The sequence below is a fragment of the Ambystoma mexicanum genome, chromosome 10 (assembly GCF_040938575.1).
Source record: "Ambystoma mexicanum isolate Mex_15411 chromosome 10, UKY_AmexF1_1, whole genome shotgun sequence".
Taxonomy (NCBI): Eukaryota; Metazoa; Chordata; class Amphibia; order Caudata; family Ambystomatidae; genus Ambystoma; species Ambystoma mexicanum.
This window is the reverse complement of record NC_090932.1, coordinates 845,444,773-845,467,943: the sequence shown is the minus strand read 5'-3', so window position 1 is coordinate 845,467,943 and position 23,171 is coordinate 845,444,773. Positions and strand designations below refer to the sequence as shown.

Below are 23,171 nucleotides of genomic sequence, written 5' to 3'. Positions count from 1 at the left end.
CAGCCTTGACGCAATCCATTATGAATTGTAAATAGGTCCGAAAGTGTGCCCGCTGAGTCTAATCTGACTCTCACATCTGTCTGAGAATATATTGCCCTTACAATATCCAGCAGAATTGCCGGCATATTTAAAGTTCTTAGTTTAATCCACAATATATCCCTATCAACCATGTCGAATGCCGAGTTTAGGTCCATCGACGCAATAAAGACAGAGGTCCCCACTTTTTTCATAGCTTCCGCTCTCAAGCAATGCACAATGAGTCCCCCACATTCCGTCCCCATATTTCTCCTAAAGCCAAAGTGTTCATATCCAAAACCTGCTTCTCGTCAATCCATTTCTGGATATCTCGTAACACAAGTGACGAGAAGAGTTTGGATTCCGGGTCCGCCAGGGCGATTGGTCTATAGCTATTCGGACATAACCTGGAACCCTTTTTAAATATGGGTATGATAATCAATCCCCTCCACGACATAGGAAACGTTTTGGTCACCAGTATATTTGTAAATAACGTGCCAAGTATTCTCGCCCATAGTTCCGGGTCAAATTTAAGTATTTTATTCGACAGGTTGTTTGGTCCCGGTGCCGCAGAATTTCTGGGTTTTATTATTAGATTTTTTATGTCCCAGGTGGTGAAATTCCAACACCAGGGTAAGTCTTGTCTCCCTAGCGCATCCGTCACATCCACCTTGTGACAGTACAATTTTGCAAAGTGACCCTTCCACGTTACTTCATTAATGGGATTCACTAAAAACTCTTTCTGGGGTTTATCCCAATTATTAATCAGATGCCAGAAATGTCTTGAGTTAGTACCCCTTAGAGACGCCAACAGTTTTTCCCCATCACTCTGGCCTTATTTTGTGCTGTATGGACCAATTTTTATATGTTTGTTTAGTTTTTTTGATACTATTAATCATATTAATAACAGAGAATCCCGATTTCTTAATTATTCTTATATCTTTCCGCAAGATCCGCTTTTTGTCTCTAACTTCTAAGTCAAAGTTATGGGCACATCCTTTCCTAGGTTGAATTACCCTCTTGTTTGTTTTATCCAATTTTTCCAAGGAATTCCGTATATATTCTGTGAAATTCCTTGCTGCATAGGTCAATTCCCTCTGCTGTTCTGAAAAATTCTCAATATCAGCTATCATGGATGCAGTAAATTGTCTACTTTTTGATCCTGTCCAAGAGATTCGGTTCCCCGCTTGATTGACATTAATATTATACTCAAAGCCCATATTAGACACAAGTGACACAATGATACTTATATCCACGGTCAGAATGCAGTGATCGCTCGCGGTGGTCTCAATGCACTGTAGATTACCTGAGCAATTGAACAGATCCCCTGAACATATAATATAATCAAGGATTGAATTACAGCCTCTGGCTATCCAGGTTGGCTGAATGTTTGTCAGGATCCCCAAACCCCACATCTCTGCGAAGTGGGACCACATCCTCCCCCTGGCTATTAGGTTATCCCCCCTGGGATTTAGTTCCCCCAATTTAGTAGCATTGAGATCACCTGCGATCACCACCTGGCCTCCTGTATTGATTGCCATCCAATTTTGCAGTAAAAAGCCTAAATTACATAGTTCCAGGCATAATTGCTTTTCCGACAAATCAGCCGGGTTACAGTAAATGTTACCCAACAAAAAAGGTGTAACTCTGTTTTTATATAACAGTACGAAGCCCACTGCCAAAAAATGATGAGCAAAGGCCCATTCTCCCATAATTCTAGGTTGTAAGTGGTTCTTTACTGCAATAAATAGGCCTCCTTTCGGACGGCCCCTGCCACCACCCTGAGCACAAAGTGAGCACACCGTAAATCCTTCCCAACATAGAGGGACTTTCGATCACGTTTCTTGGATAAACAGTATATCATATTGTACCAAGTCCTCCATTAGATTCGCATTATTTAGGAGATTTGCCGACCCTCTCGAATTCCAAGTTAACAATTTCAAAGTACCATTTTTCTTTACTAGAGTGGCTTCCCTAGTTTTTTTGAGATTACTCTCTCAGGGACAAGGCGAGCCATCTCCAATCCTGTAACTCCTCCTTTACCCTCTCCTCCTTCCTTTCTCCTTCCTAATTATTCAAAGGATTATCCCTCTGTTCTCGGCCTGAATTTCTCGATGTCCCACTTGGATGAGGCTGGGTCTGTACATATTAAAAAATATCAAAGCCCCTACGATACAGTTCCTCTGCTTCCTTCATCAAAAGGTTTCTAACCAATGGGGATGGTATCACAATACGGACATAGTCCCGCCTCTGTCTATGTATAGAGTCAACCAGATATATGTCCGAAGTTTCAATTAAGCTTAAGTTTGGGATCTGACCCAATAGAGACAGAATATATGGTCTATTTAAGGAGATATTGTACTGGTCCCAAAACAATGTAGTCAGAACTAGTGCCAGGAGGTCCGGTCTCACCGGATCCTTCAGGTCCAGTACCTGAGATTGATGGAGCTGGTCCTTCTCCTTACTCTCCATTTCCCTTCCATAAGCCTCTCCCTTCCCTCCATCACAATATTCTTCATAGGTCTCCTCCCCCATGACATTCTTTTGCAGTTCCCTCCCAATATTCGATACCTCCTGTAGTTGTTTATCTCTTAAGACCCTTAGTATGTTTTGATAGAGTGATTCATCGTTTACATTCTCCTTTGTTTTGCCTGCAAGTGTCTGGTGCTCCTGGGGGGCGATGGATCCCCTCTGAACCCCCCAATAGCTTCCCCGGTTAGTTCACCCGGATGCTTTATCCTACTCTCCACTCCCAATTCATTGTTACCAAGGATCGGGACATCCAGGATCATGCTCGGCTGAATTTTAAGTACATTGTCAGGAGGAATGTTCCAGTCCCTACTCCCCAGTCCCTCCTTCACGGCAATGGGGATTATATTCCTTCCCAGGGCCTTCTCAGTCGGTATATCATTCATCTTTGTGTTATTTTTAGACATGGGTCCCTCCTTACTAATACAACGATTAATGTCTTTATCTTTAACAGGCCACCCCATATTTGTTGTAATTTCCTGGGGGGAACCACATTAAAGATTTCATATATCACATCACTTTTGTTTTTATTTTTTAGTACTTCACAGAGTTGTCGATCACCTTCTACATATGAATTTTGGGTGGCTTGATCCTTCATCTTATCAGAGGTCCTTCCCTCATCCATTAGACTCTTATTATTCTGCTGTTGTATATTACCTCTCATTGAAGATTCCTCCAGATCCTCACCCTGACTAATATTTCTCATAAATTTTCTAGATGTTTTGCCCATTATACCGTTTTTATTTGCATTTTTTTTGTTTAGCCATTTTTTTTGTCTGTCTTTTAGACAGTTTAAATTCAGTCAACGGTACCACCTGCCCTTCTGTCCCCATTATAGCATCCGGACCTATTAGGTCAATTACCTCCAGTGAGGTATTTCCCCCCATCTCGACCACATCACGGGATGTTTCCTGTGAGGCATCGACCATAATTATCTCTCCCCGGAGAGGCTCTTTAGCAACGTCCATCGGCCTTACAACCCCTTCCCCCTCTTTCCTGAGAGATTTTAGCAGTTTGTCTGATATTCCATCTGGTAATATTTTGATTTCAGTGAATAAATTTGCCAAACACTCTGTTTGCTTACTCAGTTCCGACAAAATTAAGCGATTAAAGATAGTCATCATAACCGTGAATTCCGACGGGGAGGAATTCGATCCAAACTCAGTTGTCTTCTCCTTATCAAAAGTAGTACCATTCGAAAAATCCAACAATTTATCATAATTCAACTTATCATAGACATCATTATTATTGCATTTAAGAGTATTTTTTTGCTCTTTATTTCTGTTGGTTACATCCTTATCCTTACACTTAGAAACATTCTCTTACTCTTTATTTCTGTTATTTACCATCCCTATAGATTGGTCAGGGTTCCCTATATCGTCCTCTACAAAGAGCGATTGAGAGGAATCAACCAAGTCCTCACTCATTTTCTCCAGAAGGGACCATTCTTGGGCAATTTTTAAAAATTCAGCCTCTTGTGAGGGATCAATTGGGTCCTCAGTCTGATTCTCTAACTGGGGACCTTGTTGTGTACATTGGAGTAGGTCTATCTCCTCCTCATTGGCCTCAGGCAGCGGTAAAGCAGCTGCTCTGGCCAAACTCGTCCTTCTAGTGCTTACTGCCACAAAGAAATCTGCCCTCGCATCTTTGCGGGATGGAAGTTTAGCTTTCCCCATTTCACACACAAGGAGGTGCTTATAGCTGATTCTAACTTCACCTTGTCACCTCACACCCCCTAAGCAACACAACACATCAACCCCGCCTCCTGTACAAAATCTTCACAATCCCCAATAACTCTTACCCCCTCCACCCTCCGCCAGCCGAACAGCCTAACAGCCACTTCCCAATGCCACTTGCAATGCGCGCGCGCAATGCGCAGCTTCACAGTAAATATACTAGCCCAATCACAAGGAGAGGGATATAGGGGTGTGGCAAAAGTGCGCGCTGCAGGAATAGGAAAAAGAAATGGCTCTTGTGAAAACCAAGGCGGGAAGACACTCGCAGCAGTCAGCGGTGAAAAGCACAAAGTCACAAGGTAAACACAAGGTAAACACAGCAGGCAATAGGAAACAATAGGAAACAGTCTGTGACTTAGTCCATTACTTGTATTGTGGAACTTGGAGTGTTACGGTGCAAAACACTCTGAAGGGCTTCCTCTTGCCGACGGCAACGGCGGCGTTCTCAGTAGCAGCAGACACAGCAAAAAGGTCTAGCAATGTCCGTCCAGCCTAACAGCCACTTCCCAATGCCACTTTCCTGCCTCCTCTATACAGGGTCACCTCCGCTGTGTGCGCTTCAGCAGATTATACACCTGAGTTCTCTCGCTATGCCTCAACAGGTAATGCTCACAAGTATCCGCCCTCTGCCCCGCCACAGAGCTATGCTATCCCAGCAGCGAGCCCATGCTCCACCTGTAACCCCCCAGATAATGCAGTGGCGAACCCCTGTGCTATCAATGTGCTACCAAGTATCTCCTTCTAGTGTCTGCCCACACCACCCCCTCACCATTCTTGCCCCCACTGTTCAGGGCTGCCCTGCAGTGCAATCATATCCAACCTTGCTGGCGAACTGCCCTGCAGCTCCAGTAAACTGGCAGCCACAGCTGCAAGACCTGCAAAATAAATACCTCCACTGCACCCACACTAGGTTGGGCACCGCCACCCCTCAAGACCCCCTGCTGTCTCTGCTCTTACCAGCTTCACTTGGGGACCCGACAGCCACATCCCCCATTCCGACCCCTACAGCCTTGCTCCCGAACCTCTCCACCACACAACCAAATGGCTTGCCTTAACCCCCAGTCCGCAAACACTCAACTGTAGGCTTAAACCCTACATCAACACCACGTAAACCCAACTCCCATGCTACCAGTCACCCACACTCACAACCTTGCTTAAGAACCATGAAAACAGCCAAGCTGCGCTCCGGAACATCTTCCCCAGCACTCCCACTAGTGCATAAAACTCTTCCTTTCCTGGGTACAGGTAGAACCTATAATATCTCCTCCCACACCCTCCCCCTTCTCTCTCCATCCAACCTCCTGCTACTCACTGCTACCTCTTAATCCTCACAAGTGATCCCCCAGTAGAAAATGAATACAACTCAATGGTGCCCTGATTAATGCATGCTCCATTTGTGCTCACGCCACCAACATCCATTACCTCATAGAGGAACACTACTTTGACTTCATAGCGGTCAAGAAAACCTGGCTGCACAGTGCGGCAGGACCCTCCCTCTCACCCGCCAGGCTACCAAACTGCTCCATCCTCAGATCTGACAGAATAGACAAAACAGGAGGCAGTGTTGCCCTCGTCAGCAAAACCTGTCTTGCCATTAGGGAGATGCCTACCCGCACACAACTAGTCCAAGCTTCTTATCAATCCACAAACCACCATCAACATTCTCAGCATCTACCACCATCTACCACCAACTCAACTATCAGAACTGCTCAGAACTTGAACCCCCCTTTTCTTTTGCCCCTTCATCAAACCAGCACCAAGTTCCTAGGCTTAGGGGACTTCAACCTAGGCCTCAATGATGCTTTAGGCATTACAGCCAATGACCTCACCAAGTCACTCACAGAAATGCACTTCACCCAAAGTATCCACTCCCCAACTCACTCAGAAGGACGTCCCTGGATTGGATACTAACACTGGTCACCTAAGTCACTATCACGTCCATCATGCCTGTGCCCTGGTCCGACCACTCTCTCATAGGGATTGGGCTGTCCCATTCCCAACTGGCAATAGTTACCACTCGCCATGACCTCTCCCGCAACACGTGCAGACTAACCGAAGCCTGCCTATCTCCTACTTTGGTTAAACACCTATCTAAAAACATACCCTCACTGGATGACTCACTAGCTCATGGTTCCTTGGTCCTCACTGCCCTTACACGCACTGGTTTATAGTCATTTTTTTGAATTCAAAAATGTCAAAAGTCATTTTTTCGAAAAAATGATATCGAAAAAAAAGTCACAATTTTTTTAATTACGTTTTTTATTCGAAATGGGGGGGTTCCGCCCCAACCCCCCTTTTTTACATGTTTTTTTTGTTTTATCCATTTTTTTATTCCCGGCCCCCAAAATAAATATATAATTTAAAAAAAAGAATTCGATATTATTTTTTCGACATTTTTGTCTTTCAACATTTTTTTTCCGAAATTATGACCGACCACCACACGCACTATTGACCAACACGCCCCTCTCAAACCTAGAAACCCCAAACTGGGTAGTAAAGCCAACAGTTGGTTTTCTGATGAACTCATCTCCCTGCGCTCCCACAAATGTGCCTTGGAGCACACTTAGAGGAAAATCTTCACACCCTCCAACCTTGATGCTTTCCTCAAAGCATCCAAAACCTTCATAACTACCCTCATATTGACCAAAGCCAACTCTCTCAAAACAAGGATTACCAAAGCTCCAAAGAACTCTTTGCTATCCTTAAAGAACTGGAGAACCCCTCCCCTATCTCCTCTCTCATCTCCATTGACAAAGCTTGGTGCTCAAAATATCCAGGCAGCCTCTCGAACAAAATCAACAAACTAAAGGACAAAATCACCACCAAGAAAACAACAACTCCTAGATAAACCCCAGGGCCTGACAACACCCAACCGGTCACCCAACTCCTCCCACATCCCATCTCCCTCCCCCCAATTCCATTTCTCCCCTGTTTCCATGGAAGATATCGTTACCACTATCCAAAACCTCAAACCACCTAATTACAGAGGTGATGATTGTCCGCACACATTATCAAACTCTGCGCAGCTATCCTAGCGCCTGCCATAGGAGACTTTATTAATGTGACGTTATGTACCCGATCCACAGGCATCACTGGGGGGTAATGGCCCGGGCCCGAGTTAAATGCCTGAAGCGTAGCAAAGGCAGTTAAAGTGGGCCTTGGCCCGTTACCTCCACGGTGATGCCAGTTGAACGGGTACATAAGGCCATTAGCAGCCGTCCCATGGGCTGGGACGTGGCTAATTTACTGTTTATTTGATCTGCGAACGGGGCGCATCATGGTGGCCCATTCAGGGAACGAAAATACTGTTCCAAAATGGCCACCATGGAAAGGGAAGGCGGGGCTCGCCGCAGCCGGAAAAGGTAAATGGTGGTTGTGGGGGTAAAAACATATTAAACAGAGACAGATGGTGGGGGGAAGATGGTGGCAGTGGGAGGCAGCCATCAGGCCGCACGGAATGCGGGCTTTCACCAGCTGTTCCAGCCCATGTTCCTAGCCACCTGATTAGCTGGCTGCCCTCGCCAGGGTGTTAATGCCTCTTCCATCTCAAATAACATCCCAAACTGCCTCAAAACATCCCTGGTCTCACCCCTAATCAAGAAACCATCCCTTGATCCCACCCTCCCCACAACTACCGGTCCATCACCACAGTACCCCTCCTCCTCAAAATCCTAGACAGCATTGCCTATTCCCAAATCCAAATCGACGTAGAACAAAACCAGATTCTGGGCTCAAGAGAATCTGTATTCAGACCGAAACACAGTACAGAAACAGCACTTGTGGATCTCAGAATCCAGCTCGATAGCATTTGCTATTCAGGCAACATGGCTATCCTTCAACTCCTAGACCTTTTGGCAGCATTCAACCTTGTAGACCACAATGTCCTCTGATAAACTTCCACTTTTCTCATCAAGCTGCCTGTTGGATCAAATCATTCTTGAGTGAGTGCACTTCCAGGGTCTTTATTGTTGATTAAACTGCTGAACCCATCCCCATCCCATTTGGTGTACCCAAGGGTTCCTACATCTCCCCTGCCCTCTACAACAATTATACCAAACCACTCTTTGACTACCTTGATGCCTTGGATATCCCCAACAACCAATTTTGATGATGACATGTAAATTCTACTGCCAATCTCAGGGAATTACACCCAATTATCAACCAGACCTATAGTGGCACTCAAAATTGGATGGCCTTCCACAACCTCTGTCTCAATGATGAGAAAAACGAGCTAGTCATTGTCGGCTCCTCCCGTTGTTTGAGCACCTTGGACCCACCCTACTCCTCCTTCCCCACCAACAGAACTACCATCCAGGTCACCAAGCACGTGAAGACACTGGGGTTCATCTTGACACTGAACTCAACATGGCCCGCCACATCAATGGTTTGGCATCCACCCCAGCACACGCTGCCAAACTCATTTCCATGAGCAGGAAAGTCATCTCTTCTCCCAAATTCCTCACGCTTGCACGAAACATTATTGGCAGTAAGCTTGATTACTGCAATGGGCAGCTTTCTGGTACCACCCCCAAGCACCTTGCAAAACTTCACCTCTTACAAAATAAGGCCCTAAGGGCAGCCCTGGGCCTAAAACATTCTGACCATATCTCAGCAACAAGAAGGGAGGTGCAATGGCTTCTTATAAAAATACAAATCGAATTTAAAACAATAACTATCGCTCACTGTTGTCTGCATCAGAATGCCCCCTCTTACCTCATTCCCTGCATCTCAGCAAAACCAGTGACTCGCTCCCTCTGCTCCTCAACCAGCCGCGTGCTACTCACTCCCAAATTCAATATCAAGCGAGCAGGGAGTTCCAATTTTGTTTTTGTTATTTGTTATTAGTTTGAATTTACAAACTTTTACAAATATGTAATACTTTTTAACAATTCTAAAAACAAAAAATCACAAAGAAAAGCTTCATGTTAGACACTACATTTTTTGGCAATTTTCATACAAAAATATTTACAAAACTAAATAATCATTTGCTCATAAAATGAGGATATATTTCTCAGGTAGCTAGAGCAAAATTTCCAATTATGATGCTATAACAAGCGAGCCTTAAACAACTAATACTCGAGGGTCCACTGGCGTAACAGGGGCCCCCGCAGCCCCCGCGGTGCGGGGGGGGCCCGCGGTGCGGGGGGGGCCCGCGGTGTGGGGGGCCCCACCAGCACATGGCTGGGAGGGGGCCCCAGTAAAAAAAAAAAAAAAAAAAATGAATGTTCTAAAAAAAAAAAAGTTTCTTCACTCTGCATTCATAAAGAACATTTCTGTAACAGAAATAATTTCTTTATGAAGGCAGAGTGACTACAAAAAGAAACTTTCTTTTTGAAGTCTGAGGGCCCCCGTAACCCATAACATGGAAGACCCTAGGCTGGAGGCCTCCATGTCATGGGGCGGGGGGGGGGGGGGTGGGGAACCCTATGCCTTCAAAAAGAAATTGTTTGTTTTTGAAGCCACTCAGCCATCATAAAGAAATTATTTTGATTATGGTTCGGTCCTTAACTGAAATAATTTCTTAATGAAGTTATAGTGACTTAAAAAAGAAACAATGGGGCTCATTCTGACCATGCCGGTCCGGAAACAACGGTGCTGGTAAGCTTACAGGCACTGTTGTTTCCGGACCGGCATATTACAGGTCTGCCTGGTGGGGCTGCCGTGCCCGACAGGTCTGACCCTGCCAGGCACAGCAGCCACGGTAGGCAGACCTGTCACGGAAGCACCGGCACCGTTAACAATGGTGCAGGTGCTTCTGTGTCCCCATTCCCGTGGAGTCTGGGGTTTAACGAAATTACCGGCACCTGATTTCCCAGCCGCCGGACTTGAAATAGCACGGTGGCACCGAGAAGTCAGGCCATAGTAATTTTTTATGGGTCTGGCGGCAACCCGCCGGTAGCACCGGCACGGTTACCGCTGGACCCGTAATGAGCCCCAATTTCTTTTTTAAGTAATAGGGCCCCCCCTCAACTCCATGAGGTGTGCGTGTATGAGTCTATGGTGAAAGGGTGCACACTCAAATGTATAGCCGGCTGCCTGTGTGTGTATGGTGAAAGGGTGCACACTTAAATGTATGGGTGGCTGTGGGGGTGTGCCTGCATGGTGAAAGGGTGCACACATAAATGTATAGGTGGCTACCTGTGTGAGTGTATGGTGAAAGGGTGCACACTTAAATGTGTGGATGACTGGGTGTGTATAAGGTGAATGGTGTGTGTGCTTGTGTACAGGGGCACAAGAAAACCTTCATTTCGGGGGGGCTAACCCTTCAAATGTTGGGAGAGGCGCTAACTTCACATGCGGTGGGGAGGGGGAAACTTATTTGTGTGGGTGCATCCAAATTATTTACGCATTTTAATGAGACTATTCTAGTGCAGATTCAATGTTACAAGCAGTTAACTCTCTCCTATAAGTCTCCTGTTCCCTTTCTACCCTTCCAATCACTCCCCTGGCATGCAAGTACTAAACCCACATCACGATTCCAATCAACTAAACAATGTGGAATTTGAATGCAGGTACTAACAGTGAAATGCTTTACGTTGGTAATTGCTGGGTTCTTGTTAACAGCAAAAACCAGGTGCCGTTTAAAATCTGTGTCCTGTTCGGTCTGGCAACTGCTCTAAAGGTTAGCCAAGTTGAGTCAATATAGCCCAAAATGTCAGGGGGGGTAGTGCTGAAGCCCAGTCAACTCAATGGTGTTGCGCTACTACTTGTGTTTAATGCCTTGCTTACTCCTAGCCCTATTCTTCCTCTTCCCAGTACTTATATACGAGGCAGTACGTGTGTTTGAGGCACTCTGCCTCATACAAAAGTACTGGGAAGAGGTAGAGGTACATGGAGGTAATGCCTGATTTAGCTACCTGTAATATTCATCACTCCTAGTCCCACTGTTCCTCATCCCAGTACTTACCTATGAGGCAAGGAGCCTCATACGAAAGCTCTGGGACAAGGAAGAGGGACGCAGAGGTAATTCTGGGCCAAGGAGCTGATTGTGGAGGTTGGGGTGGTGGGTGGGAGGGAGAGTGGATGTGTGGGTGGGCAGGATTGTGTGATAAATCATAATGGTTGTCCATGTCCAGGCTAAGCAGGCATGATATGTGGTATTAGTGGCTAGAGAGGCATTTTGATTTAGCCAGTCTAGTCATTCCTCAGTTTGGTATGACTTTCTTTTAACTGGACATTTCTGATAAAGTAGTCCTGCTAACTTCAATTACCTGGCTAGATTGGCATTTGGGTGCTGCCAGTCTAGCCATTTCTTACTGCGGCATTGTAAATTTTTCTGGGCATCTGTGATAAAATGATATGATGTGATTCAAGTCATTTATAATGCGCCTGTACACAAGTGTACACAAGGGAGGGATGATAGATGGAGGACAAGACAAACGATGTCACTAGGCCTTGTGTCATTGTGAGAACGAGAAGTGCAAGGGAAAAGGGAGCAGGGAAGTGCAAGTGAGAGGGGAGGGGAAAACAGGGCAGCAATGCTCTCAGTAAGTGCAGCCAGGGCAGAGCAGCTATTGGTTGTGCAAGGAGAACAATGGACTGCAGGGTTACAGTTACAGCCCCTAAGTGCATGGTAGGCCCGGAGGCAGTGCAAGTGTGACCAATCAAGAAAGAGCCTGGACTCAGAGAGACTCTGAGGGTAGCCAAGCAGCCAGTCAGTACATCAGACAGGTAGGTCAGGTAGGTCAGCAGGGGGGGAGAGAGAGCGAAAGCAGCAGAGAAGAGGAAAGCTTTTAGCTGCTTCCGAAACTTCAGGTTGTCCGCCTCAAGTTTGAGAGGGGCAGGGAGGCCATTCCAGTTGGAGGCACCAGCAGAGGAGAGAGGTCTACCCCCACTCTCTGCCTGGAGAAATGTCTAAGCCTTAGAGAGTTGGAGGTAGCTGAGTGAAGGGTTAGAGAAAGAAGGTATTTTGGAAGAGAGCATTAGATTTAGTGTTGGCACTGGCCCCAGAAAGCTTTGTGGGCAATGCAAAGGTTCTTGAACTTGATCCTTGCAGCCAGTGGAGAGATTTCAGGGCTGGAGAAATACAATCCAAGGGCTTGAGGCCAAGGCTAAGTCTTGCAGTCCTGTTCTGGATTATTTGCAGATGACGGAGTCTAGAGGAAGACAGATTGAGAAAGTGGCTGTTGCAGTAGTCCAGCTTAGAGACAGTGAGCTTCTGGTGGAGAGTGAGAAAGGGAAGAGTCCCTTTGAGGAGGAGCAGCTGGTAGTGGGACTTCTTGGTGATGTCCGAGATGTTAGGAGAGAAAGAGAGTGTGGCGTTGAAGATGACACCAAGGTTTTTTGCCTCGCAGGACGGCAATGGAAGAGTGCCCAAGGTGGTCTGCTATAGTGAGAGAGGAAACACAGTGGCAAGGGTCCCAATGAGAAGGATCTCTGTCTTACTGGCATTAAGGCAGAGATTGTTGGAGGCGCACCAATCCTGAATCGTGGATAGACAGTCAGGAATGAGCAAGAGAGAAGAGGAGGATGAGGGGAGCCTGAAGGAAAGCTGAGACCTCCGCACAACACTGAAAGTTAGAGGATAAGGTAGAGATCAGGGAGGCCAAAGTGGCCAAGTAGAGGTTGAAAAACCAGCGTGAGAGGATAGAGCCCTGGGGAATGCCACAGGTAGAGAGAGGTGGCGGAGAGAATGGGACCACGATCGACCTGGGAGCGGAGTGGCGGTCCAAGTGGAAGTAGGTCAGTCACTCTAGGGTCTGATCTGTGATGCCCAGGTTCTCACAGAGTCGATTGATCAGGATGGCGATGTTGACCCTGTCGAAAGCAGAGGAAAGATGAAGGATGAGAATAGAAGGAATGCTGGAATCAAGGTTAGAGAGCAGCACAGGTGTTAAGGAGAGCAGTTTCCATGCCTCTGGCAGCTCTGAAGCCAGACTGATGGTCATGGAGACAACCAACAGATTCAGTGTGGAGAGTAAGCTGGGAGATGGCAAGCTTTTCCAAGAGTTTGCTCAGGAAAGGTGGAGATTGAGCGATAGTTTTCCAGCAGGTAGGATCAGCAGACTGCTTCTTGAGGAGTGGGTGCACAAGGGAGTGCTCAAAGGGAGAGGGGAACATTGCAGTGGCGAAAGAGTGATTACAGAAATCGGCCAAGGCTGGAGCGAGGGTGTCAATATGGGCTTTGATGGTTCTGGAGGAGCAGTGGAGCACCTGTTTGGACGACACTTTCATAGATCGGACTTGTCTAGAAACCTCGTCAGGTGTTGTCAGAGAGAAAGAGGAAAAAGGAGGAGGAGCGAAGAGATGGCCAAAATGGGCCGAGAGAGGAAGAGGACATAGAGGACAGGATGTCCTGAGATTTAGCAGAGAAATGAGAGGCCAGAGCTGTACAGAGGGTATGGGAGGGAACAGAAGAGGTATAGACCACAACAGGATTGACCAGTTCCTTGCAGATTTTAAAGAGTTTGGCCGTGTTGTTCGAGGCCATGGAGACACATGCTTTATTGTGTGCTCTCTTCTTGATGAGTGTTATTGCTTTGACTGGCATTTTGCTGAAAACAGTCTAGGTATGTCTAAATGTGGCCTGGCATTCTGTACTATGTTATTACGTGTTTACACTGGTCTACATTGTGCAGCCAGTTGGAAGCATTAATGTTCCTGTGCACTGTTGGTGACTTGCATGTATTGGATTGTGTTACCCTACAAAACAATTGCAAACACTCTGGCTTTATAGCCAATTTATCTCAGAAAGTGTGCTGTATATTGCATTAAAACACAGATTTATATCTTTTTCCTAGTGCAGTGTGCGGCATACCCCTTCAGCAGCACGTTCATGCGTATTGTGCAAGCGTGACAGTCTAGGCCGGCCCAGAGTGTGGCGCAACCCGTGAATTGTTGCCGAGTTGGGGGGCCCCCCTCAGCATGGCTCGCAGGGGGGCCCCCACATTTTGTGTTACGCCACTGCTAGGGTCTCGTTACATAAAAAGAAAAGTTCTTCAATTTTCAGTAGCAAACTGTACAAAGCCATCAATATTCACATATTGTTCCCCACCATACATCGATTCCAAAACGTTTCATGAGAGAATTCAAGATCCAAGAGTGTAAAACCACCTAACTTATTTTTTCTTATATCTTCAAGTTTCGGACAGTAACCCACTAAGTGTTTTAAGGTTTCTCTCTGTAGGGAGTTTTTACATAGGCGACAACTCAGCTCCTCACTAAGAGTTGGGGAGATTTTCCACAGCGATATTTGCTCCGAGGTTTTAAATTGATTCAACTTAAATCTTAGATACAGACGACGGAACTTGTCACATGGACCTTTCATTAAATACAATGAACGCCATTCCTTCTTTCTAAAAAATTAAGAGTATTCAACTTAGGTGTTATACGTTTTAATGGAGTCGATAGTCTGGATCCAGTCGTATTCAAACTATTTCTTCTTTACATTAGGTAAAAGTAATTTCAAGTCTCCAGTTTAAGAGTTCATGTTATCTAGCATATTGTTCATTTTTTTCAAAATGTTTCTCATTGAGGAAACCTTGTTTCCTAACATTACTAGATGTAAATCTTGAAAAAGAGAGTTACGTGCTGGCAACAGTATTTTAGCATAGATGGTATGTCGCCGCCAAGTCCACCTAGCACTTAGGGAAGATAATGCCAGTTTGTGTCGTATAACTGCATTAGGCACTGAAAGCGCTAATCCCAATACTTCCATACTTTGCCTTGAATTCGGTTGAGAAGTCCCTCAATTTCTAACAAGCAGATATCGAGGCCAAATAGTAGGATTGGCTCTACATTTACCAAGTAAAAATCAATTAGGGGAGGTAAGGAATATTTACAATATTTGGGCAAAATGATCTTCATCATAGAAGCTTGGGGACAAGCTTTGATATTAAGGGACGCAGTCCATGATGCAAGCGAATTGACATCAGAAAGGGTGTAGCCAAGATAATACATGGCTATTGCCCAATCAATTTGTGCTTGTCCAATAGACCAAGTGTAAGATTTGATCTTTTTCCTATTTGAAAATATGATATTTGATTTTTCCGAATTTACCACTAGATTATGCTGATCAGCATATTTCTCAAAATGGTTTAGTTTGCACTGCGGCCCAGATGGAGTACGGTCCATAAGAAGAATATTGTCCGCAAAGCATATCCAGTGTATTTTCATATTTCCCAGGCGGATTGGATACATAGCTGAATCCTGCCAAAGTTGATCCATATCGTTTATACACAAATTAAAGATGGTAGCTGCCAAATTGCATCCTTGCTTTACGCCAGTCATAGTGACTATTGGTGATGTCAGAGCGCCTGAGTTAGTAATTCGGACCTGGAACGTGGTGTCAAAGTGCAGCATGGCTATAAGTTGGCTCAATCTAGGAGCGAAACCAAGGGCCAGAAGTTTAGCCCATAAGAGCTCTCTAATAATAGTGTCGAACACACGCGAGAGATCTAGGGCAGCCAGATAGATGGGGCCAGCATTTGGTTCTTTAGATTTATCTAGAAGGTGTGAAATGATTGTGGCATTCAGCGAGGTACCCATTTCCTTACGGAATCCAACCTGCTATTTGGAATATATATTGTTAGCAGTGATAAAAGTTTGAAGATGGGATAATAACAAAATCGAAAAGACTTTGGCTGATGCATCCATCAATGCTTTGGGGTGAAAATTTGCCAGATTTTTCGGGTCACCCTTTTTGAAAATGGGGATGACTATTGCATTACACCAAGATTTCGGAATTTGGTTAGTTGATCTGATATTGCTAAACTTATTATAAAGGACAGGGGACCAAAACATTGGATCTGATTTGAATGCGCATGCCTGAATCCCATCCGGGCCAGGTGCTTTGGATGGTGTTAAGTTTTTAATAGCAAGCAAAATCTCATCTCTCGAGAATCTTATAGAATCCTCACAAGTGGAGCTTAAGATCCCAGAGTCATGTGCTTGAAAAAATGTGGAGAGTTTAAATTTATCGGCAATGTAGCCATTCCAAGTATCGGCTGAAATAAATGAAGCCAACGCGTTTTGATTTACCTTTTGTTTGTCATTCAAAATAGACCATATTTTACGTGAATCCCTTTTAGCTAATAATGACACAATAGTTTGAAGTGATGTTTGGTCACTTTAATCAAAATGCGATATTTTGCTTGTATCCGATTTTTTTGGTGCTTATATTGACACAAATCTAGAGCGGAGCGCTTAAGCGTTCTGAGGTTAGTTTTTATTTTTTATTATTGATGCTAGTGTGTGATTCTGAGAACACAAGGAGAAATTATTTGAAGTTGGAACACGACAAGATAAGGCACGCAAAGTATCTTGAACTAAAGTATTATTCCATTCCTCCCTGGTGGTGGTCGTAGAGATTACGTTTGAGTACTCTTTCCAAATTAGCTTATTTATTATAAAGGTAAATTTCCTACATGTGCGAATTCCATCTTACAGAATGATGGACCTGATCATTTTCTATCAGGCATAAAATGGCTTTTTTATGAAAAAATTATTTTTTCTGAGTTATATACAGCACGAGGGGTACGTGATCACTCAAAGTACATTTGCGTTCCTTTACCTTGTCAGTCATAGATATCAAGTCAGCTGTCACAAAGAAATAATCAATATATGAATCTATATTTCCCCTCGACCAAGTACATGATGATACATCTTCATCAAAAAGTACTACATGAATATTCCACTCAATTAAATGCTTCACCCATAAGCAACCTCTTTTAACAGCTTGCTGTTGGCGCAATGAACATCTAGAAAATTCACTATCAGGGGTGGCAGTTGTACAGACAAAGTTGAAATCACCTCCCAAAATAATTTGCAAGTCGGGATTTAAAAAAAAGCATTTTCCAAAACCCAGTCTATGTCATCAAGAAGAGATTCAAAACTTTGTTTTGCTGGATTAAAGTATATGAAAACTATGAGCATCTCACGTAAAGGTTCATCTATCCAACTGTATTCAAGTGCCAGCACCAAAGCTGCAGAGCAAAACACAGAGACCTTATATTTATAAATATTATTCAATAGTATTTCTATACCACCACTTGGACGCCCGAGAGATGCCTTGTTGCTGGTACAGAATAACAGGTAAAACCATCAAAATCAAAAACGTGAGAACACCTAGTTTCTTGCAACAGAATTGCAGCAGGGTAATCGTCACAGGGCAATGCTGCCATCCATGCTTTCCAATTCTTTAACCCGCAGCCATTCCAAGACACCTCCCGAAATGCCTCACAGCTAGGATTGTTTTGAATTCTTGGTCATCTCAATTATTGTTGATAGCAAAGGAGCTAACCACGTAAGTTTTGTGCCAGAACTCACAAGTGTAGAAATCTGATTGGCCAATTCACCCTCCTGTTGAAGGTTTGAGTTTGAATCCCCTTGTTTTTTTGACTGCGAGGGAATATCAATTTGTTCCTCAAGAAACAAGGTCACTTCTTCATTAGATCGAAAAAGACAAATAGCAAGCCCATGCATTTCAAATTCCTCTCTAAGATCACACAACAGCTTATGTATGATTGTCGAAAAAGGGTCACATATCATCCTGTAGTTGTTGTGGTTAGCCAAGCAAAGCCACTCTATATCTTCTGATACTTGGGTGCGCAATTGTGGGCATCCTCTAAATGTATTAAACAAAAAAGATCTGTTCAGACGCTGGCAGCCATTAATTTTTGGATCACTAGAGCATCTCATTATATACGAAAAGTTTTTATCAAACTCTTGCTCGTCCATTTCATCTATATATGAACGAGGAACTTCTGAGTTGACCAAAATCGTCCCTCGCATCTCCTTCTGAACAGCGTCCTTGGGCTGCAACATAGCTGGTAGTGCTGAGCTCGAGTGGCTTGGAGATGAATGAGTCGAATGGGCAGGTACTTTAACTTGTGCCGGCAGTGATGTTACACCCACCTCTGTCTCTATAGGAATAGATGTCACTCCGAGTGAGTTTGAAGTGGTAGCTTGCTTGTTATGGCAACTACTCTCTGAGTGACAATCCTGTACAGTTTTAACATTTTTGGTTTTCTTTTTAGTGATTACCGGATAGTACTTGAATAAATCACCACTTGAATTATTTGAATGCATTTCAGGGGGAGGGTTTAATAGCTTAACTGCATTAGTAAGACTGCCAGACTTCGGTACGTTTGTTTCCTTTTGCCTCACTGGTGTCCAAATTGAGAGCCATCTTTGATTCTTTATTTAGCTGAGTTAGATCTATTTGAGGGTCACCCTCATGTGATTTAAGAGTTAGTGCTGTCTCATCAATTGTTTTTGTGTGTTTAGATTTTTTTTAGTTTTTTTAGTGTTTTTTGTATTTTGGTCACTTGTCTCTCCACCTTATTTTTTGTTGGAATTTTTATTTCGTTTAAGTGCCCTCAAATGTGCCCGCTGCATTTTGCGGGAAAAGGTCGGTTGGTTTTTGTCTTCATCTATATCTGAAGAGTGATTGTCTAAGATTGGATCTTGGAGTGCATTCTTAGATTCTAAGTTTGGAGCACCATGAAGGTCAACCTTGCACGCCGTTTCTTCAATGATAGTCACCAGTGGTGATGGACTATCAGGCATGCTTAGTGTCTTATAAGGTTTATTCAAGACATGCTCATCTGTAAGGACATAGTTTTTTACCACAGCATGCCTTTCAGAAATTAAGAATCGGAAAACGTCATCAAGTTTGAGTGAATTTAGTTGGATGGCCTCAGTATTAGAATTTGGAGTATCCCCTTTAAAAATTTGATTTGTGCCTTTTGCATAAGAGTGCCCGCGCATGGTCTCACCCAAATCACCCTCATATATTTGGGTCAATTGATTGATCACAACACTAGCAGGCTGGTTGAGCAATTTTAGTAGGGCTAAGTCTGTTAATTTGGCTTTTTCAGAATGCTAGTATACCTGCGCTGACATAAAGCCCTATATTTTGCTCACTTTAGCCGTGAGCTCAGCCAACAGAAATTTCACGTTCTCTAAAGAAGCGTGAGTTCAGTCGTGTCCTCTGTCTAGCAAGTTAAGCAAACTAGAAATAACTGGAAAAGAAGAGGGCTCTTTACAAAACTCACGAGGCAAAAAATGCATGTCTGACGGGTTATAAGGCGGGCCGTCATTTGGTTGTGTTTTAAATTCCTCGTTCTGCTCCCAAATGTGATCCCACCTGGATGACAGCAATGCAAATATTCAACACTTACATTTTTATCTTTTGGCAGATTTGTAGGCGAGCTAGTAGAGGGCAAACCAGCTCGAGGTATAAATTGAGCTGCAGCCCCAAGCTTTACCTCCTTATCCTCCCAAGTTATGGAGAGAAATTTGTTCAATTTCAGAAGGGAGAAAGACTAATGGGGAACTCGGATTTAGTGCTATACGATAATATTTCTCCCAATCGTCAAGTAAGGTAGGCGCCAGTATAGATACATCAGTATTTACATTTCCAAGTGCCAGTGTCCTCTTATTAGAGTCAACGTTTTCACTGACAGTAGTTTCCACGTATTTTAATTGGTTGGTAGGTAAGGAAGTTTCATTAGAGTCATTTAGCACTTTAGAAAAAATTGCCTTCCTTGCCGGCGTGTGCAGTAAGAATGGAACCATACTGTCGTTAGGCTCTATCGCCAACGATTGTTGACTATACAGGATAGTGTGTGTTTCTACATCAAACGTTAAAGGAGGAATACCTTATGCTGGCATAGATTCAGAGTTGCCAAACAAATCATGCAATAAGATCAGCGCGGTGGTATTAAGACGCAAGGATTTGCCTCATGTAAGGACTTTCCACTCCTCAAACTTCCCACCATTTTGTAATATGGCAAATGCAGGTAATTTCAAACAGTAAAATATTCCCTAGTTTTGTGCATACACTCCAAATGACAATACTAAAGATTACTTACCACCACCCACCATCCTAACAGCCAGTCACTTAACAATCACTTTATGATGCGTGCGCGATGCGTTTGCACACGGTTTTTAAAGAAACCGGCACAGTTCGTGGCTGAGAAGGTGGCGTGGTGTTGGGCGGCTCAAGAAGGAGGTTCCACTCTAGAGAAAGTGAAGGAGATGAAAACGGAAGTTAGTACCCTAGGAGTACCTCTTGTGCTGTGCACAACACAAACACAATGCTAGACACTAAACGCAAACACAAGAATTTAGCTCATTCCATTGATTTACTTGTGGATGATTGGCAGCAGTATGAGTCCAAGTTGCGAGTTACGTCGCTTCCTCTTGGCGACTAGTGCCGGCCAAAAGCACGTAAAATCAGGTTGCACAAACAAAGTCAAGAACAGCTTAGCATCTTAGCAGCGTAGCAGCGTGCAGCCCAACAGCCAGTCACTTAACAATCACTTTACAATGCGGGCGCGATGCGCGTGCACCCGGTTTTTAAAGAAACCGGCATAGTTTGTGGCTGAGAAGAGGGCCTGGCGGTGGGCGGCTCAAGAAGGAGGTTCCACTTTGTGGATGATTGGCAGCAGTATGAGTCCAAGTTGCGAGTTACGTCGATTCCTCTTGGCGACTAGTGCCGGCCAAAAGCACGCATTATCAGGTTGGGCACACGAAGTCCACGAAGTCAAAAACAGCTAAGCAGCGTAGCAGCGTGCAGCCCAACAGCCAGTCACTTAACAATCACTTTACGATGCCTTTTTTGTGTCACTGCTCCCTCCCTCTGGAACACCTTCACATTAGAAATGAACCATCATACCTGGTCTCCAAAAAGTTCTTAAAAATCTGGTTATTCACCAAATATGTATAACATGTATTATACCAAATTCACTGTTTTCGCTATGTCCTTACTCATTTACGCTGTACAAGCGCCATGATACCTCTGGGTCTGGGTGCTACATAAATGAAATAAATAAAATAAAAGTAGAACCAAGTTTGCAATTATTTAAAAGCTTAACATATGAAGATATCCTTATTTAAATACTACAAAATGAAAACACATTTAATTTACTAACCCAGTTTTCCTATTTACTTACTAATAAGCTAAAATGCTTACTTCACCACAAAAACTACAAAACATGTATTGCATTACCACTATGTTCTAATTGCCTTATAGACCTTGAGAAAAGTAATTATCGCTTGGGATAATGACCTTCCTTCAATTAATGGCCCTCGGCTTTGCTGGAATAATCACTTCTCCTCAATCTATAAGGCTATAATCTCTGACTCGCAAACCATTTCTCACCCTAACTCTTAAATTCATTTTCATTGGAAATGATCTGCAAGATTACCCTACACAACATAAATTCTCAATGTTCTCAATGTCACTGGGCCTAGTAAGATCGTTGTTTTGTCCTCCCTTGTTTCCACTCCCTTGCATCATCGCACTCTGAAACACTTGGGTACGGGCGCAATACAAATAAAATATCATATCATATCATAAATCATTGCACTGAGAGCTAATCATCTGGCATGATTGCATGATTTCTGTTTGCTACATTTTTCGCTTTCACATACAGTGGTGTACATATGAACCGCTTTCAATTTAATTAATGTTTCTTTGATGTTTAGAGAAAAAGAATTAACGGCTGCACAAAAACAACAGCAGGATTGCAAGGACGTCAGGGCACAATGAGCCGGCACCACCTTTCCCTTAAGTCCGAAAGTGAGTACAGTGTAAAAAATCTGCCCAAAGCAGACGACCATGATGGAATCAAAAATAACCTGGAGCACTTAGAAAACAGACTGAGCATTGAGGATTTTTCAAAAATGCAAACACTTTTTATGGTAAGTACATGTTACAGAGTGTGATTTTATAATATTCCTGGCTCAGTTTTGTGGTCTGAATTATAATTTGCCATTGCTGGGCGGGGCTTGTTGTTGGATTTGATTTAATTTGATTTATTTCTTATTTCTGAGACAGTACTGTGAACTATTAGCCTGTGTCATACACTTAGAAATTGTTAGTATTGCACTGACTCACACCTAGAAAGTGCCACACTATAAATCTGTACTGTGAATTATTAGCCTGCGTCGCACTCTTGAGAATTGTTAGTAGTACATTGTTCCACACCTAGAAAGTGCCCACTGAGACAGTACTGTGAGCTATTAGCCTGCATCACACACTTAGAAATTGTTAGTATTGCATTGACTCGCATCTAGAAAGTGGCACACTGAGGTAGTACTGTGAACCATTAGCCTGCATGGCACACTTACAAATTGTTAATGCTACACTGATTGACAGCTAAAAAGTGCCACTTTGAGATAGTGCTGCGAATACTAGCCTGTATCGCTCTCTTGGTGATCTGCGAATATTGACCTGAGTCACATGCCTCGAAAATTGTTAATACTGCATTGTGTCACATCTATAGAATGCCACTATAGAGTTGCCCCTGTCTTAGGCCCTTTTCTCACTCTGTGAGGTATCTCAAATCTAGATGCTGCTACGCAGCTACGGTTTTGCGTCTACTGTCTCTTTTGCTACTGCCCCTGTGTTAGGCCTCTCTCCCACTATCCAGGTGTATATTTTGATATTGCATCTGCTGTTGTCACCGTGTTGGGCCGTGTTGGCTCTTTCTCCATCTATTCGGCTGTCCCAGGTCTAGGCGCTGCTGTTACATCCAAGGTTATTGCGTTTTCTACTCCTGCGTTTGCTGGTGTCCGCGTGTTAGGCCTCTCTCCCCCGTTCTAGGTGTTCCAGATCTAGACGCTACTATTTCATCAAGAGTTGCCACATTCTCTGTCGCCCCCTGTCTGACCATCTCCCTTTGTCCTGCTGTCCAGAATCTAGACACGGGTATTACTTCTAGGGTGACTGCATCTACTCTTACAAGTACTTCAATCTCTTGGTGCTGCCCTTAACCTCCCCCAGGATGGAGATCCCACATCACCAAAGACCACCCCTCTGGTCCCTCCTCAATCCCGGCCTCCCTGCACCGTACCCCCCACCCGCTCATAACTCACCCCTCCCGGAGCATATCATGAGCCCTAGCCCCAAACTTCACAAACCCCCTGCTTATCCTGCATCTG

The 23,171-nt window shown here is 44.1% G+C and overlaps 1 protein-coding gene across 1 annotated transcript in view; it reads left to right on the top strand.

Moving 5' to 3' along the window:
* Positions 1–23,171, top strand: part of WDR49 (WD repeat domain 49) — a 723,235-nt gene that overhangs the window by 12,171 nt on the left and 687,893 nt on the right. Inside the window, exon 2 of the mRNA XM_069618491.1 lies at positions 21,714–21,929. Coding sequence (XP_069474592.1) covers positions 21,774–21,929 — 156 coding nt within the window. The 5' untranslated portion in view covers positions 21,714–21,773. The remainder of the gene's footprint in view (positions 1–21,713; positions 21,930–23,171) is intronic.